General features: G+C 56.2%; 1 protein-coding gene across 1 annotated transcript; it reads left to right on the top strand.

Moving 5' to 3' along the window:
- Nucleotides 1-5,370: 5,370 nt before the first annotated feature.
- plat (plasminogen activator, tissue) lies at nt 5,371-16,810 on the top strand. Its single transcript, XM_042344488.1, is given in 15 exon segments — nt 5,371-5,402; nt 8,117-8,219; nt 8,705-8,762; nt 9,976-10,107; nt 10,502-10,612; nt 10,938-11,112; nt 11,568-11,659; nt 12,259-12,433; nt 13,399-13,493; nt 13,946-14,076; nt 14,079-14,151; nt 14,741-14,878; nt 15,499-15,642; nt 15,939-16,087; nt 16,442-16,810. Coding segments are annotated over 14 exon segments (1,704 nt in total). The 5' UTR covers nt 5,371-5,402; nt 8,117-8,156; the 3' UTR covers nt 16,610-16,810.
- Nucleotides 16,811-18,051: the final 1,241 nt, after the last annotated feature.

Below are 18,051 nucleotides of genomic sequence, written 5' to 3'. Positions count from 1 at the left end.
ATTATTGTTATGCTATTATTTCCTCCCTCCGTCCCTGAGCGCCAGGAAGCGAAAGAGTAGTTTGTATTTGTATTAATCCGAGAGTGTTCAAACCGCTCAGCGATTCACAGTCATCACTGGCGGGTGTAGTGACTGTGGTTTTGAAGCCAGACGTGGCAGCTATTTGGAATACAGTACAAATTACGTTCACGTTCCACCTTCACACGGGGAGGAGTTCAAAACGCTGGACACCCGATCCCGAGGTGGGAAACATGGCGTCTCTCACAATGTGGCTCTCTCCCCCCTCGCTCTCTCTGCCCCTCCCCCTCTCTCCCCCTCACTCTCTCTCCCCTTCACTCTCTCTCCCCCTCCTTCTCTCTCCCCCTCCCTCTCTCTCCCCATCGCGCTCTCTCTTTCCCCCTCTCTCGTTCTCTCTCTCTCTCCCCTCCCTCTCTCTCTCTCTCTCTCTCTCCCCCTCTATCGTTTTCTCTCTCTCTCTCTCTCCTCTCTCTCTCCCCCTCGCTCTCTCCCCCTCGCTCTCTCTCCCCCTCCCTCTCTCTCGCTCTCTCTCTCCCCCTCGCTCTCTCTCCCCCTCACTCTCCCCCCTCGCTCTCTCTCCCCCTCCCTCTCTCTCCCCCTCCCTCCCTCTCTCTCCCCCCCTCTCTCACTCTCTCTCTCCCCCTCGCTCTCCCCCCCCGCCCCACACATTGATACGGCGCTGTATCAAATGCACGGATGATTATTACATCCCTCCGAGAGACCAGATAGCACGTGATGTCAACCTCGGTCCCTCTCCCCGAGCACTTCACTCTCCTGACATAAGACTGACACTAAACTCCTGATAATTCGACCGCAGGTTTACTTGTCGCCATCACGTAAGTCAACAAGTTGTCCATATCCCGACCACACTTGTTTACGCGCGTGTAAATATATATATACATATATACACAGTAAACTCATCACGAGCTCATTTGTTTGGGAGTGATGAAAGCAGATTCCTGTATTGCTGTAACAAATGACGCTTGCCGGACCGAGTATAGCTTTAAAATAATATTAATATAGTTTTTGCACTTTGTATAACCCTTATATAACCCTCAGCAGGGGTTCTCAAAGCTTGTCCTGAAATGGCGTGACTGTGTATTTTTTTGGCCTGGGTACCGAGAGAGAGAAAGAGAGAGAGAGAGAGAGAGAGAGAAAGAGAGACGAGCCCTTCTCTTCTCGGGGCGCGATATATAAAGTCCGCCTGAACAGACAGACGTCTCAAAACTCTCCCCAGATTCACAAGCAGTCGTGAAGCGAGCAAGTGATTTTACCGGGGGGTGTGGGGGGTGTGGGGGGGGATTGCAGGCAATTGGCTGCCGCGTTTCGCCCGCCCGCCCGCAAAACACGCAGTCACTACGCTTTAACAGTATAATCCGTGAAGCGCTTTGAGACGTCTCGAAGACGTGATGAGGCGCTGCATCAAATGCGAGGATTAGTAGTCTTATCGCTGTAGCGGGGAGACAGGGAGAGAGAGGGGGGGGGGGGGAGGGAGGAGGGATGAGAGAGAGAGAGAGAGAGAGAGGTGGGGGGGGGGGGAGCAAGGGATGCTGCTGATGTAATTGACATCTTTCCACTTGCAAAGCACTCTGCTCTTCCGATCAGTCCCACCTCATTCATCCCGCACCTTCCTGTTGCGAACGTTAGTAATAACAATAGCGCGAAGGCTCAGTCACTCTCTATCTCTCGCTCTCATCCTCTGAGTCAGAGGGGGTTGTGGTTGTGAGTTTGAGCCAATGCCCCTACATCGGGGACTGTGAGCTCACAGTCTGGGCTGACACTCTCGTACAGCGCTGGTGGGGGGGTAGAGAGAGAGAGAGAGAGGGGAGGGGGGGGTGGGGGAGAAAGAGAGAGAGAGAGAGAGACAACCACATCGTCAGAGACCCCGTCCCTCACGTGAGCCGTTGAACCTCACTCCCCTTCTGTACCCTGTTCAGGCGGACGTTAAAAGATTCCTGCAACGCTGTCGGGAAAAGAGAAGGGAGTTTTTCTCTCTCTCTCTCTCTCCTGATGTCTTGGTCAACAACTCTTCCCGTTCGTGGATTGAGTGATCAAATTATTATTTTTATTATTATTACCCCTCCGGAAAATCAATCCGCCAATCGACTAACAACCAGTGAAATGCTGAGTAAACAGAGACGACGTGTAGGTGGAGTAAGGAAACTTGGCTGAAATATATGATGGAGATTACAGTATTTGTACATTAAACACAAATGTTTTCCGTGTTGTTGAATGATTATAAATTGCACCTCACGATGTCTCTACTCTGTTGGTGTATACTAACAAACTCGTGGTATGTAACTGCGCAAACATCAGTGCTTGTTTACGAAGCTCCTTGACCGTAGCACTCCCATCATTCGCCTCCCGAGCGAGAGGACCAATTCTTGGTCAGGGGCGAAACTTTGGGCAAGTTTCCTTACTCCACACGCACACACACACGCACACACACACGCGCACACACGCACACACACACACACGCACACACACACACACGCGCGCACACGCGCACACACACGCGCGCCTCTGGTGACCGGCAGTCAGTAGGAACCCGGTTGTTAGTCGATCTGCGGATCGCTTTCCGGGGGGTAATAATCCCTTCGAAATAAATGCAATAAATAATTCGGTCGCTCAACCCACGGCTGTTTGTGGGGGACGCCGCTGTGCGCGATTGGCTGCCGCTTTTCGTCCACGAAACATACAGTCACTACACTTTACAGTATATTCTTTGAGACGCCTCGAAGACGTGATAGGGCGTTATTATCAAATACAAGGATTATTATTATTATTATTATTATTAATATCATTTCCCAGCTCCAATGGCTTCCCCCATTCCCCCAGAGGAATGAGTTCAAAATCTTCGTCCTCCAACATCCTCCGCAGCCTCTGTTCCTCCCTCCCTCGCCGCGTAAATGTCACTTGCTGTTGCTGCTGTTGTTCTACTGCCACGTACATCTGCGTCCAATTCATGGCAGTTTCGGGGGGGGGGGGGGACACGGACGCTGCTGCGTGCAAATTGGCTGCCGCATTCGCCCACAAAACACGGTCACTACGCTCACCAACAAAGCGCTTTGAGGCGTATAGGCACGGAATCGAATGTAAGAGATGAGTAGCGAGAGACAGAGTAAGAGAGAGAGTGAGCGAGCGAGCGAGAGAGAGAGAGAGAGAGAGGGTTAAAGCCGCTCGATTGATCGTACGCCACAGTCAACGCTCAGCAGCAGACATGTGGTTGTCCTGGTGCGAGAGACTGAGAGCCAGAAAGCATTCTGGCAGTGAATCCGTTTGGATTCCTTCTCGCAGAGACAACAATGCTGACAAAAAAACACCATCACATTCCTCAGTTGCCAGGAATTAATAACCTTCTCCGGGAGGGGAGGGGAACGGGACTGGGTTACAGTGACCACACGGACTGGTTTGCCATTGGGAAATCTCAGCACGTTCACCGCAAGTGGAATGAATCTTCTGAGAACCAAACTTTGGTAGCGAGGAGTCGTAGAATCAGAGAGTCATTACAGCACAGAAAGGGGACCACTCTCATCCGCCTCAATAGGTCGGTGTGACGACTGAATTCCGGCTGCCCTCACGTTAACAGCCTCTCGTAACACGGTTATAAAAGCCCTGGCGTTCCATACAGCGCCCAACAATAATCCCGGCGTTTGACGCAGCCCCTCATCACGTCTCAAAGCGCTCCGCAGGGTATACATTAAAGTGCGGTGACTGCGTGGTTCGTGGCAACGATACGGCGAATTATAACGGGAGAAGCACTTTGGGACGTCCTTCCCATGTGACAGACAGGCGCGGTGTCTCACGGAAGGAATGTTGCTAAGAGTTTATTAATTATTGCCTTATTACCAAGCCCGTCCCTGACTCACTCCGGGTCAAGCGGTTTTACGCGAAACCTAACAGTCAGTAACGGGAGAGCGTCAGTCTTGTCACCCAGTCTTTGCCTAACCAGTAAAGATTAAGGAATGCAAGAATTTCACAGTTTGCTCTACATGTCGCTTGCAGAGCAAACAACACATTAATCGTACTGTTGTGTCATTCCACTTCTTTGCATCCTGATTTTATCAGCTGTCCGGACAGATTTACCATTAATTGCCCCCTAACCCCAGTCGTGTCCAGCTCGCAACTGCTTAACACCCCGCGGTTTCGGTTAGCGGGTTTCTGCAGAAACTCGTCACCGCGATCGGCCGGGGGTCTGACCCACACGGAATCCCATCGCCCCCAATAATTCTTGATAGCTTGGGCTATTGAGAGACTATTTCCTCCAGTGGGTGGGGGGGGTGGGGAGAATCCCGAACGAGGAAGGCATCGTCTTAAAATTGTCTTAAAATTAGAGCCAAGCCATTTAGGAGTGAAATCGGGAGCTGGTTTTTCACACAATGGCGAGCGAAGATCTGTTACTCTCCTCTCTCCCCCCACCACCCCCTCCCCCCGGCCCCGAAAAGCTGTGGATTGTGACTGGATCCATTCAGGTTTTCAAGATGGAGGCGGAGAGATGTTGGTCCGAGCGAGAGAAGATCAAAGTCTACCCGGTTCGCCGCCCACCGTCCTCTCGGTCGCTTGACAAGTCGTGTCCCCAAACCCTACGGAGACCAGATATTATTTCCGAGCGGAAACCGATTCAATGTTGTTCCTGAACGAATTGGTTCAGGGGCACCGAGGGATATGGGGCAAGGGCGGACCATCGGAGTTGAGGTACAGGTGACCCGTTGTCTAATAGAATGGCGGAACAGGCTCGAGGGGCTGAATGGCCTCCTCCTGTTCCCTATGGTTACCTCGCGGTAAGTAGGAACCCGGTTGTTAGTGGAATTGGCGGATGGCTTTTCCGGGGCGTGGGGCTGGGGGGGGTGGGTGGGGTGGGGGGGGTGAGGTGGGGACAATAATTCCTTCGAAATAAATAAAAGTAAATGATCCACGACCCCGCGCTGCGCTCAACCTCTGCTGCCGCGTTTCGCCGGCAGAATGCGCAGCCGAGTGTATCACACGGGAAGCGCTCCATTGAGGCGCCTCAGGGCGCGGGGAGCAAACATAGCTTACGATCCCCGGAGTCGGCTGTCCCGGGGCTCTCAAAAGTGCTCTCTCGCGCCACATGCCTGTGGCGGCCTGAACCGCACCGCACGAGCGGCCAAATAAAATCCACAGATAAACCGGCATGACATCAGTCCCCAGTGCCAGTGCGGGGAGGAGCAAAGGCAGAGAGTGACTCACGGAGAAGGACTATTTAAAAGAGGACTCAGTCACATCCTTCACACACTCGGGAGCAACTTCACCAGCAGCGAGAGGCAGATAGCAGCCAACGCAAGGAAACTCCAGCCCCATCCCTCCCACCACCACCACCACCACCACCACCAGCAGCAGCAGCAGCAAAAAAAAGACTTTTAAAAGTAAGTGAAACTTTTTTTTCTCCCCCACATCCCCCACTTTCCACTCACTTTCTCGCTCTCTCTCTCTCTCTCTCCCCTCTCTCATGTCTCAAGACCCCGAGGGCTTATCTGTTTTCTTGGTTCAGTCCGATGCTCCCGGAGTGAAGGTAGTCATTTCGTGACCGCGCTGGGAATTCGGCAGCTTGTTCCACGCTAAGAAGTTTGCTTCTCGGGTTTTCTTCCCCCCCGCCACCTCCCCCCTCCCGCCCCCTTCCCGGCCCCCTCTAGATCACAGCGGAGTCACCCTTTTTCCTGGCATATTTAGTGGGTGTGGTGGGAGGTTATCTGATGGGAGTCAAGAATGTTCGCTGTGGGAGGCAAACGAGTTGCAAGCCCACCGACCACCCCCACCCACCCACCCCCCCACCCCCCCCACCCCAGATAAAATCAATCCCTCAGGCTCTCTGTCTGCGAAGGCGTTGCCGCGTGCGAATCGGACGCTGAGGTTCAGTTGCTTTTCGGGACGTCTCAGTGGCACGCGATGAGCGTCGTTTGTCTCAGGAACGAACGAACTAGATATCTGCTGGAAAATAATAATAATAATAATAACTCGGGATACAGTGCATGGTTTGGGGATACGTGAAGTCAAACGACTGCCAGGACAGCGGAAAGCGAACTGGATGAACCTCTGTTATGTTTCTCCAGCGCAGTCTTATATGCTTAAAGGCGCTCTATCAAATGCAAAGACTTTTTTTTCCTAAAAAACCTGCAAATGCACAAATCTTGTGAGGGGCTTCGACCCCTCCGAAAGGCGCTGTATCGAACGCGAGGATTATAATGGTTATTTCCGATGAGTTCCTGTATCCCCCCCTTTATTTCGGTCTGTGCCCAGCTCCATCCCCGCGCGAGAACGACCTTGTTATTCTGGTTGTGTCACATTTTCTCTGGCGCAATCATCTCAAGATCGGTTCGTTTGCTTCTTCTACGCACCCCTCCCTCCACCCCTTCTTGTGAAACACAGTGTTAGGAATCCAGCGTTTGGCGAAGCCTCAGAGAGAGAAAAAAAAATACTGGTTGAGGTTAGAAGGTATTTTTTTCCTAAAAAAAAAGTTTCTAGAATGGGGTGGGTGGGTGGGGGGGGGGGTAGGGGGGGTCAGCATTTTCACAGCTACGGACGCAGCCGAGTCTGCCGTGGCATTTAAAAACAGCCGGATAACTACCGTTAGAGAGAGAGAGTTAATATTAAATTATAGAGAGCTCCATTGGGGGGAGGGGTGGGGGGAGCGAGCCCCAGCACAGACATTGCTGTGCACAAAATACACAGTCACTTCACTTTATAGTGCTATCCTGTGAAGCGTTTTGAGCTGTCGGGTCGATGTGATAAGGTGCCGTAGTAGTAATAATAATAATAATAATAATTATAACGATCCTTTGCATTGGAAATCTTCGCGACATCTCAAAGCGCTTCACGGAATGTCCTGCAAGTAGCGGAGTGACTGTGTATCTTGTGGGCAAAACTCAGCAGCCAATTGCGCACAGTGGTCTCATCAAATAAACACACACAAAAACCTGCCTTGACCAGTGCCCCCCCTCCCCCCCCCCACCCTCCCCCTGGATTTGAATGCTTTTCCCTTTTCTCGTCCCGGTGAAATCAGACCCGTTCTGTGAGGCTTCGCCAAACAGCTGTTGACTTTCACTGTCTCTCTGGGTTAAAAAGGCTTGGATGGATGACAACAATAATAATAATAATAATAATAATCATCGCCTTTGCTCACAGCGCCTGATCACGTCTTCGAGACGTCTCAAAGCGCTTCACCGCCAAAGCGAATTGACTGCCTGTTTGGTGGGCGAAGGGCGACAGTATTTCGTAGACTGACCTGAGCATTCCAGCACGCGCAGGGTTAAAGCCTCGTGCTGTGTGTGTGTGTGCGTGTGCGCGTGGGTGTGTGTGCGTGTGTGTGTGCGTGTGTGTGCGCACATCTGTGACTGCGGTTTGCACTGCACTCTGTTGGACGTGAGGAGCTACTGCCATGTTCCCGACTGCTCTCCCCGCGTGAGGGGTGCTTTATAAATACAAGTTGTTGTTGTTGTCGTTTCCCCCCCATTTAGACCCCCCCCACACCCCCACTCCCCCCCCCCCCCCCACACGCGCGCGCACACCCCCACTCACTCTATCCGTTCCCCTCTCCCCGTTCTTTCAACCGCGAGACCCCGGGAAAAAGCTACGAATGTACTCAAATGTCCCTCTCGTCCCCTTTTCCTTCCACTTTTGGAGACCGCGCTCTCACCTCCGAGGCCGGGAGGTTGTGGGTTCGAGACCCCCCCCACCCGCCCCACCCACCGCCCCTTCCCCCAACCACGCACGTCCCCGAGGGGACACTTGCGTGTGTTTTCTTTTTCACGCAGCGCCTTGAAGGGGTGGTGGTGGGGGGGGCGGGGGGGTGGGGGCTGTAAGGAGACTCGCCCAAGGTTTCGCCCTGACCTGACCCGCCCGGGAATCGAACCCGGGTCCTCTCGCTTACGAGGCGAAGGGCTCGAACCCCCTGAGCTACAGGGACTCCACTTGACCTCAGTGTCCGAGCCGGGCTGTGCTCTGTCTCCGTAGTGTCCCGTGGCAGCTGCCGGCTGACCCCCCTCGGCCGGGCGGAGGGGGCTCGCTGGGAGCTGAGCGGAGGGGCGCGAGGGCCGCGTCCGAGTGTCCGAACGCTTGACCGATCGTGAAATTGTCTTCACAGAGACGAGGAGGGTTTCAGCCTCGACGGAAGTTCGACAACGATGAGGCTTTTGGGATTTCTGTGCTGTGTGATGCTCACCATCTGCCTCAGTGGGGAAGCGAAGGTTTGTGTCTGTGTCTGTGTCACTGTGTGTGTGTCCGTCCGTCTGTCCGTCTGTCTGTCTCTATCTCAAACTCTCTGTGTATCTGCGTTTCTTTTTCGCTCTCTCTCTCTCTGTATGTGGCCGTGTGCTTCTCTCTCTGTCTTTCCGCGCGTGTGTTGTCTCCGGGAAGTGAGGACACGGATTGAGGTGTGAGGGGCAGAGGGACTTGGGGTTTAAGAGGTGTGTGTGGGTGTGCGGGGTGGGGGGGGGGGGGAGCGCGCGGGGGGAATTGGGGGAGCAGGCTAGATGGGCTGAATGGCCTGTTCCTTGTTCCTACTTTGCTGGGTTTCTCTGACAGACGAAGGGATGGTGGTGGTGGGGGTGGGGGGAGGGGGGAAGAGAGAGAGAATTAAATGGAAGGGGGGGTGGGGGTGTTGGTGGGGGCAGCTTTGTCTGGGTGTCTGCCCGCAGGGTACCTTTAACGCATGAAAAAACTTTCATTTCAGGGTCAACGGACGCGGTTCAGGCGAGGGACTCGACGGTTTATGTATAAACCATCGCAAGGTGAGCGAGGAGTGTGGAAGATCTGGTGTGGTGGGGGTGGGGGGGGGGAGAAAGGGGGTGGGGGTGTCTCTGAGGGGCGAGCGTGGAGTTCCCTGGAGCTCAGGGGTTCGAGCCCTCGCCTCGCGAGCGAGAGGACCCGGGTTCGATTCCCGGGCGGGTCAGTCAGGGCGTAATGTTGGGAAAATTTCCTTACTCCCCCCCCCCCCCCACCACACCCACCCCCCCACCCATACACACACCCACACACACACACACACACGCGCCTCTGGTTACCGGCAGTCAGTAGGAACCCGGTTGTTAGTCGATTGGGGGATCGCTTTTCCGGGGGGTAACAATCCCTCCAAAAGAAATAAGAATAATAATTTGATCGCTTCATCCCACGGCTGTTTGTGGTGGTGGGGGGGGGGGGGAAACGCTGCCGCGTCTCGCCCACAAAAATAACACAGCCACTACACTTTACAGTGTGTCCTGTGAAGCGCTGTGAGGCGTCTCGAAGACGTGACGAGGGGCCAAACGCAGGGATCAGTATTATTTTTATTGTTATTTTTTATTGACCTGCGGACGTGCCGTGTTCCGGGGTCTCTCCATTAAAAACATCATGGGTCGCACGTGAGCGCTCACGCCCCAGCTGGCCTCGGCGATAAGAGCTTCCCCACCGCTCCCCCCACCCCCACTCCTCCTCCGCCCACACCCCTACCACACTCCTGGGTTCGATTCCCCGGGGTGGGAGGGGGAGGGGGGGGGTGGTGGGGGGGCGGCGGAGAGAAAACTTTAGTCGATTGGCGGATGGCTTTTCCGGGGGGAATAATCCGGGGGGATGGGGGGGGTGGGTGGGGGGGGAGTGGGGACCGATTGGGGACTGAGTAATCCCTTCGAAAAAAACAAACGACTGCAAAAAAAACGAGTCGTGGTCACACTCCCTTTCCCTCTCTCCTTCTCTCACTCTCTCTCACTCTCTCCCCCTCTCTCTCACTCTCTCCCCTTCTCTCCCTCTCTCTCTCCCCCTCTCACTCTCTCTCTCTCTCACTCTCAAGCTCTCACTCTCTCACTCTCCCCCTCTCTCACTCTCTCTCTCACTCTCACTCTCTCTCTCACTCTCTCTCTCTCTCTCACTCTCACTCTCACTCTCTCACTCTCCCCCTCTCTCACTCTCAATCTCTCACACTCTCTCACTCTCAATCTCTCACACACTCTCTCTCTCTCCGTGTTACAGGGCAGTGCACTGACTCCAACACGTCAGGCACGCGTGTGAACGGCGAGAGCTGGCTGGAAGGCAGGAATCGCCGCGTGGAGTACTGTCGGTGCGCGGGCAGGCGCATCCAGTGCCACGCCGTGCCCACCGTGGGTAAGCGTGTAGCTCTCTGTGGTCCGAAGCGTGTCGCTCCTCTTACAAGTGTGCGGTGTGTGTGCGCACGCGCGCGCGCGCGTGTGTGTACGTGTGTGTGGTGTGTGTGTACATGTGCGTTGCATGTGTGTGTGTGGGCGCTCGCGCGTGTGTGTGCATGTGTGTGTGTGCTTGTGTATGTTGCATGTGTGTGCGCGCGCGCACGTGTGCGATGTGTGTGGGGTGGAGTGGGGGAAACACGATGACAACTTAGCTCAGTGTGTGTGTGCGTGTGTGTGTAGTCGGGTCTTAGGGTCCCGACCTCTCTCTCCACCCCCCCACCCCACACACCACCCCCCCACACTCCCCCCACCCCCCCCCCCCACCCTCACTGACTGTCTTCCCCTGTCCGCAGAGTGCAGCAAAGTCAAGTGCTACAACGGGGGGAGGTGTCGCAAAGCTCTTTACTCCCATCACTTTGTGTGCCAGTGCCCCGATGGCTTTAGCGGCCCCCGCTGCGAGATTGGTAAGTGTCTGCGTCGCCACAGGGCTCTCTCCGCACCCCCCCACCCCCCCTCCATCTCTCCTTCCTCACCCCCTCTCTCCTCACCCCTCTCTCCCTCCCCACTCTCAACCTTTCTCCTCCCCCTTCTCTCCTTCCTCGTCCCCTCTCCCTTTCCCCCCCCTCTCCCTCCCCACTCTCAACCTTTCTCCTCCCCCTTCTCTCCTTCCTCGTCCCCTCTCCCTTTCCCCCCTCTCTCCCTCTCTCCTTCCCCCTCCCCCCCCCCCCACCCTCGTGCCGCGCTGCGATCCGCTCAGCGCTGAACGCCGCGGTTGGCTTTGTGTTGCAGACACCCAGGCTCACTGCGCTCTGGGACACGGGGCCTCGTACAGGGGGACGTGGAGTGTGAGTTTGTCGGGGTACACCTGCCTGAACTGGAACTCCAGCGCCGTGGCTCACACCGTCTACAACGCCCGGCGCCCCGGGGCTCTGCGGTTAGGGCTGGGCAACCACAACTTCTGCAGGTAAGGACCAACGGCACCATCACCCGCTAGCGTTTCAGACGCCGTCCTTTGGAAATCGGGCACTCAACCCGCGGCTGTTCGCGGGGGGGGAGGGCGGCGGGGGGGGGGCGCCGCTGTGCGCAATCGGCTGCCGGGTTTCGCCCACAAAATACACAGTCGCTGCGCTTTACGGTGTATCCCGTCAAGCGCTTTGAGACGTCTCGAAGACGCGATCAGGCGCCGGGTCAAATGCGAGGAATATTATTATTACTCTCAAGACCGAGGTGGTTGGATCTCTGTTGGGGGTACGGGGTAAAGTTACGGGATTTGGGGTACAGGTCAGCCATGATCTAACTCAATGGCTTCCCCCCCGTTCCTATGACACGTTAAAACCTCAAAAAAAATCTAAGCGGAATGCGTTGTTGTCGTTCCCTCTTCCTTTTGGGTCGTAACTCTCTCCCCTTTGGCTTTTACAGGAACCCAGACAATGATGGCGCTCCCTGGTGCCATGTGTATAAGCATCAGGTCCTGACCTGGGAGACTTGCGATATTCCAACCTGCCCACAAAGTGAGTCTCTCCCTCCCTCCTTCACCCATCCACCCCCTCACCCATCCCCTCCCTCCCTCCATCCTTCACCCACCCAACCCCTCCCTCCCTCACACACCCCCTCCCTCCCTCTTTCACCCACCCGACCCCTCCCTCCATCACACACCCCCTCCCTCCTTCACCCACACACCCCCTCTCTCCCTTCTGGAGGGACGCCCCCCCCCCCACTGCTTACCCAATTCCGGAGAGTATTAGGCGCAGGTTGGTGAGAGCCAAGGCTTGAGGGGGAGCCCAGAGAGTGCGTTGGAGTAACTGCTGGAGTCTAACCACACACAGCTCGGCCATTGATGTCACTGTCTGCTTGTTAGTCATTTAGTTAGTCAGTCAGTCAGTTAATTAGTTAGTTAGTCAGTCAGTCAATTAGTTAGTGCTTTGGCTGTGGGGTTAACAAAACACACAGTTGCTACCTCTGTTTTACAGTATATAACCCTACGAAGCGCTTTGGGCTTATTATTATTATTATAATATTATTATCATTAATGTGATGCGACTGTGCACACGGGAGCTCGAGCTTTCACTCGCCGCGCGCTGACCAGTGTCTCCCCCTCGTCTGGCTGCAGATCGGCGATCTGAGTGCTACACGGGAATTGGAGTGGATTACCGGGGAACCAAGGACTCCTCTCTCTCGGGCAGACCCTGCCTGAGCTGGGACTCTCTGGCCTTGCGGAAGACGAAGAACAATGCATGGATGGCTGGCGCTCGCAAGCTCGGGCTGGGCAGCCACAACTTCTGCAGGTCAGAAACCCTTCCCACCACTCCAGGACTTAACACTCTCTCTCTCTCTCTCGCGCTCTCTTTCTCTCTCTCTCTCTCTCCCCCCCCCCCCCACAATCCCCCGATAAATCGCTCGCTCACTTCGCAGCTGTTTGTGGGACGTCGCTGGGTGCGACTGGCCGCGCATTCCACCCACAACATCGTCAGGACTGGAGCCAATCTGTATTCGGCACAATGAACCCGTTACCTGCAGGGTTTCTGGTTGTCCTGTAGTGGATTTCCCTATAGCTCAGTGGTTCTCTATAGCTCAGTGGTTCCCTATAGCTCAGTGGTTCCCTATAGCTCAGTGGTTCCCTGTAGCTCAGTGGTTCCCTATAGCTCAGTGGTTCCCTGTAGCTCAGTGGTTCCCTGTAGCTCAGTGGTTCCCTATAGCTCAGTGGTTCTCTATAGCTCAGTGGTTCCCTATAGCTCAGTGGTTCCCTATAGCTCAGTGGTTCCCTATAGCTCAGTGGTTCCCTGTAGCTCAGTGGTTCCCTATAGCTCAGTGGTTCCCTGTAGCTCAGTGGTTCCCTATAGCTCAGTGGTTCCCTATAGCTCAGTGGTTCCCTATAGCTCGCCTCACAAGCGAGAGAGCCCTGGGTTCGATTCCCGGGTGGGATGAAACATTGGGCAAGTTTCCTTACCCCACCCGTCCCTGTTCACCTCGTGGCAAGCAGGAACCCGGTTGTTAGTTGATTGGTGGATCGGTTTTCGGGGGGAAACAATCCCTTCCAAAAATAACAGCTTGGCCACTAAATCCACGACTGTTTGTGGGGGGGACGTCGCTGGGGGGGGGGGGCGCAATTGGCTGCTGCGTTTCGCCCCCAAAAATATACAGTTGGTTGGATTTAGAAGCGTAGCCCGTGAAGCGCTTCGAGAGGGGTCTCGTCGACGTGATCGCTGGGGACACAAAACTGACCCCCGGTCTTCTGCTGCTGTTGTTTCAGGAATCCAGACAAGGATAGTCAACCCTGGTGCCACGTCAGGAAGGGACGACACGTGACCTGGGAATACTGCGATGTCAAGCGGTGCCCGGTGTCCGGTAAGGATCGCCAGAGAGAGAGAGAGAGAGAAGAGGGGGGTTGGGGGGGTGGGGGGGGGGGGGGGTGGCAGGGGGTGGGGGCAAGATGGGGTTCTCCCTGGAGCTGAAACTGTAGGCCAAGGTTGGCCCACAGAATGTCGGAATCCAGTCCCCACCCTCACCCGACAACAACTTGCCTTTGTTCCCGGAGCGCCTCACCCTGAGCCGGGGTTGGGGGGGAGAGGGAGGGGGAGAGAGAGAGGGGGAGGGAGGGGGAGAGAAAGAGGGATGGGGAGAGAGAGAAGGAGGGAAGGGGGGAGGGAGGAAGAGAGAGAGGAAGGGAGGGAGGGGAGAGGGAGGTGCAAACACATGTTTTTTTGTAACGAAGGCAAAGCTCTGTTCCACCTTTCGAACGTAATAACACTAAACCTGTTCCCCCCTCCCCGCACCCCCCCCCCCCTTGTTTTCCGCAGTCGAGACGTGTGGGAAGCGGCGTCCGAAGCCAGTGCAGTACCGGATCAGGGAGGAATCCCCACAGACATCTCCTCCCACCCCTGGCAGGCCGCCATCTTCCTCTACTCCGACAAGAGCGACACCGATGGCCTCCTGTGCGGGGGGAGCCTCATCGGGTCCTGCTGGGTGCTGACCGCCGCTCACTGCTTCTACGAAAGGTCAGTCTGTGACCCCACCCCCCCCCCCAAACCCCCACCCCAACCTCCCACCCAACAGCACCAATATAGACTCCCAATTACTCAGAACAGGGCGTTGCTATGGGTGGTATGGTGGGGGTGGGGGGCACTCTCCGTTGCTAGGGGTTGGAGGAGACTGAGAGGGCCCCCGTTGCTAGGGGTGTGTTTCGGGGGGGGGGGGTGGTGGGGGTGAAGGGGGGGGCTGTCCCGTTGCTATGGGTTGGGGATGGGGAGAGGTTCTCCAGTCGCAATGTGTGTGGGGGGGGGGGGGGGGTGGCTCGTTGCTAGGGTGGGGGGGGAGGTGTGGGCGAGGGGCACTCCGGTTGCTATGGTGTGTGTATGGGGGGGTGGGGGGGTGTTGTCTGATTGCTATGGGTGTGTGTGGGGGTGGGGGGGGGGGTGGTCCGTTGCTACGAGTGTGCGTGTGTACGTGTGTGTGTGTGGGGTGGTGGTGAGGGGTGGGGGGGGCTCTGAATGTACTGCTGTACCCAGCCTCTCAAACTGACGATTATTCCCCCGCCCCCCCCACCCCCACCCACCCCCACCTCCGCTCCCCCCACCCACTCCGCCCGTTCCCAGGTTCGCAGGTCGAGCGCCTGAAGGTGATCATGGGCCGAACATTCCGGGCGGAGACCAGCCCCAACGAGCAGATCCTCCACGTGGAGAAGTATTTCATCCACGAAGACTTTGTCGACCGGACGAAGGACAATGATATCGGTCAGTCCGCCTTACGCCTCCTTTATGGCTACCAATAAAACAACGATAGTAATAATAATAATGAATAATAATAATAATAATAATAATAATAAGGACAAGTGACGCAGGAGGAAGCCTCAAAGGGGTTGAGCGGGATTCACTGGACGCCTCGACCCCCCCACCCCCCACCCCACTCCGCAAACAGCCAGCCAGCCATCGAGCCATTTTCTTTCTCCGGGGGCTTGTTGGCCTCAACGCTGAGGGGGGGTGGGGGAGAGAGTAAGAGAGAGAGAGAGAGAGACGCGCGCTCCGAAACTCTGTCACGCTCTCCCTCAATCCCTCCGCCTCGCTCCCCCCCCCACCCACCCCCACACACTCACTTTCTCTTCAACCGGGCTTACGACCACCTCTTCCCCCAACACCCACCCCCCAACCCCACCCCCCACCCACCCTCATCGGCTCAGAGACCGGCTCCGCCACGGTTAAGCGCTCCGAGACCCCCCCCCAGGGCGCGAATAGTTTGTGCATCAGGATTATTAGTGTTAGTATCCAGTCGATGCCGGCGCTGTCTAACGGGTTGGTTTGTCTCTTGTCTCTCTCCTCCCCACCACCACCCCCCCACCCCCCCACCCCACCCACAGCTCTTATTAAACTGAAGCCCAGAGTGGGGCAGCAGTGTGCGGTACCGACCCAGTTTGTGAACACCGTCTGCCTCCCCGAGGCCGGCCTCGAGTTACCCGACTGGACCGAGTGCGAAATTTCCGGCTACGGCAAAGAAAGTCAGAGTGAGTTCGTGGCTCCTACTTTTCCGACACTCTCTCTCTCTCTCGCTCTCGCTCTCGCTCTCTCTCTCTCCGACGCACACTCTCTCTTCTCTCTCCGTCTCTCTCACACTCTCTCTTTCTATATCACACTCTCCGGATCTCTCTCCAACACCCACCGCCCCCTCCTCCTCCTCCTCCTCCTCCTCCTCTCTCTCTCTCTCTATCTGTCTCACAGCCTCTCTCTTGTCGATCGTATTCTGTGTCCGTATCTCACTCTCTCTCTCTCTCTCTGTCTCTCTCTCTCTCTCTCTCCGCAGATTCACCCTTCTACTCAAAGCGACTTAAGGAAGGAAATGTAAGGCTAGTCCCACGCTCCAAATGCTTGGCGTCCCACACCAACACCCTCCCGATCACCAACAATATGCTCTGTGCCCAAGACACTCGAAACCTTGACGATGCCTGCCAGGTCAGTGAGATATCTTCCCCCTTTCCCCTTCCCCCCACCCCCCCCCCCCACTCCCACCCACCGTGCACAGGGGGGAACAGGGCAAGGATAAAGGAGGTGGTGGGTGGGGGGGGGTGGGGGAAGGAATTTGTGGGGACGTCGCTTGGCGCTATTGGCTTGCCGCCTTCGCCCACAAAACGCACAGTCACTCCACTTGACAGCGTATCCCACGAAGCGCTTTGAGACATCTCGAAGCCGTGACCAGGCGCCGGGTCGAATGCGAGGATTATTATTGTTGATAAGAGGTTTGACTGATCCAATCTCTCTCTCTCGTTCTCTCCCTCTCGCTCTCTCTCTCTCTCTCTCTCTCTGTAGGGTGACTCGGGAGGACCCCTCGTGTGCCCTAAGGATGGATTGATAAACCTGTACGGGATAATCAGTTGGGGGGACGGTTGTGGGAAAGTTGACAGACCCGGGGTCTACACCAAGGTCACCGTCTTCCTCCAGTGGATCTACCAACACATGGACATGAGGCTATACTGACCGGTCGGACGGTCCTTGAGGCGAGTGAGGCCGGGACTGAGCCCAGCACCGAGGAGCCCACACTGACGTCACCACTTGCCGTCCCAACGCTGTTTCTGCCACTCGTATGGCCTCACTTCTGTCAGTGTCCGAGACGTGGGTTGTGGGTTGATGCCACTATCAGTTGGCGCCGGCCTCCTGTTTGTCCCCTCTCCCCCCCCCCCCCCCACCCGCCCTCCGCACCCCCAATCTCTCTCCGCTCCGCCATCGGTGGCCGTGCCTTCAGCTTGTCACTCTGTCACTCTCTCCGTCCCTCCGCCTCGCCCCCTCCCCACCTTAAAATCCCACTTAAAGGCCTTCGTGCTAACGGTCAACTCTCCCCCTCCCTGTCTCGTTGTCAGTCTCCGCCAACCGTCACCCCCCCACCCCCCACCACCCCCGAGACACTAACCCCCCCCCCCCCGCGCGCCCACCCTTCCTGTTAGCTAAGTGAAACAATTTGTCGCTCCCACTTGTTGGGCAGAGGGTGTAAACACAGAGTGACCAAAGAATCGTGGTACCGTTTATGTTAGGAATAACTATCGTCATTTCCTTGAGGCTTAGGAGACATTGCGATGGGGTCAGGACTTTTTTTGCCCCCCCCCCCCCCCACTCCCACCCCCCCATAATCGAGCCAGGAACTTTTTTTTTAATAGGATCGGGCGTTTAGGAGGAAATTCCTCACGCAGACGGAAACGTCAGAGGCTCTGATTGAAACAGAAGGCTCTGTCGTGTTTATAATGAAGGGAAATGGAAGGGAAATGGTGTAGACCCGATTCCCGAGTGGGGCGAAACTTCTCCCCCCCCCCACCCCACCCCCCCGTGTTTGTTTTTCCCAGCGGTCAGCAGCAACGCGATCGCCAGTCGATTGGCGGATGGCTTTTGCGGGAGCAATAAACCCTTCAAAAGTAATAATAATAATTCGGTCGCCCCAACCCACGGCTGTTTGTGCGCAAAGGGGGAGCGCGTGGGGTGGGGCGGCGGTGGAGGGGGGAAACACGCCGCTGGGCGCGACCGGCTGCCCCGTTTCTCCCGCGGGGGAAAAAAACCCCCCCACACACAGTCACTACACTTTACAGTCGATTCTATAAGGTTGTCCTCTGAGCTGTCTCCTCTCGAGACTTGCTGAGCCCCGCGAGCGTCTCTCTCTCTCTCTCTCTCGCACACACGCACGCACACGCACGCACACGCGCGCACACACACGCGCGCGCGCCCACACGCTCCCTCTCCGTCTCTCGCTTCACGTCTTTCTTCGTTAAGTGTTTACCAGCTCTGGTGGTCAGTGACTCACTCTTGACCTGAGCACTGCGATTCTCTCTGGAATTTCTCTCACTGTCTCTCTCTCTCTCTCTCTCTCTCTTTCTCTCCCCCTCCGGCCTCGCTTCCACCTTCCCCCCTTCCCCCCTTTCCTCCCACACAAGCCT

This window comes from Callorhinchus milii, unplaced genomic scaffold (genome assembly GCF_018977255.1).
Source record: "Callorhinchus milii isolate IMCB2004 unplaced genomic scaffold, IMCB_Cmil_1.0 Scaffold28, whole genome shotgun sequence".
In the NCBI taxonomy this organism is placed as follows: Eukaryota; Metazoa; Chordata; class Chondrichthyes; order Chimaeriformes; family Callorhinchidae; genus Callorhinchus; species Callorhinchus milii.
Note: the sequence above shows the minus strand (reverse complement) of the source record. Positions and strands in the feature narration are given on the sequence as shown.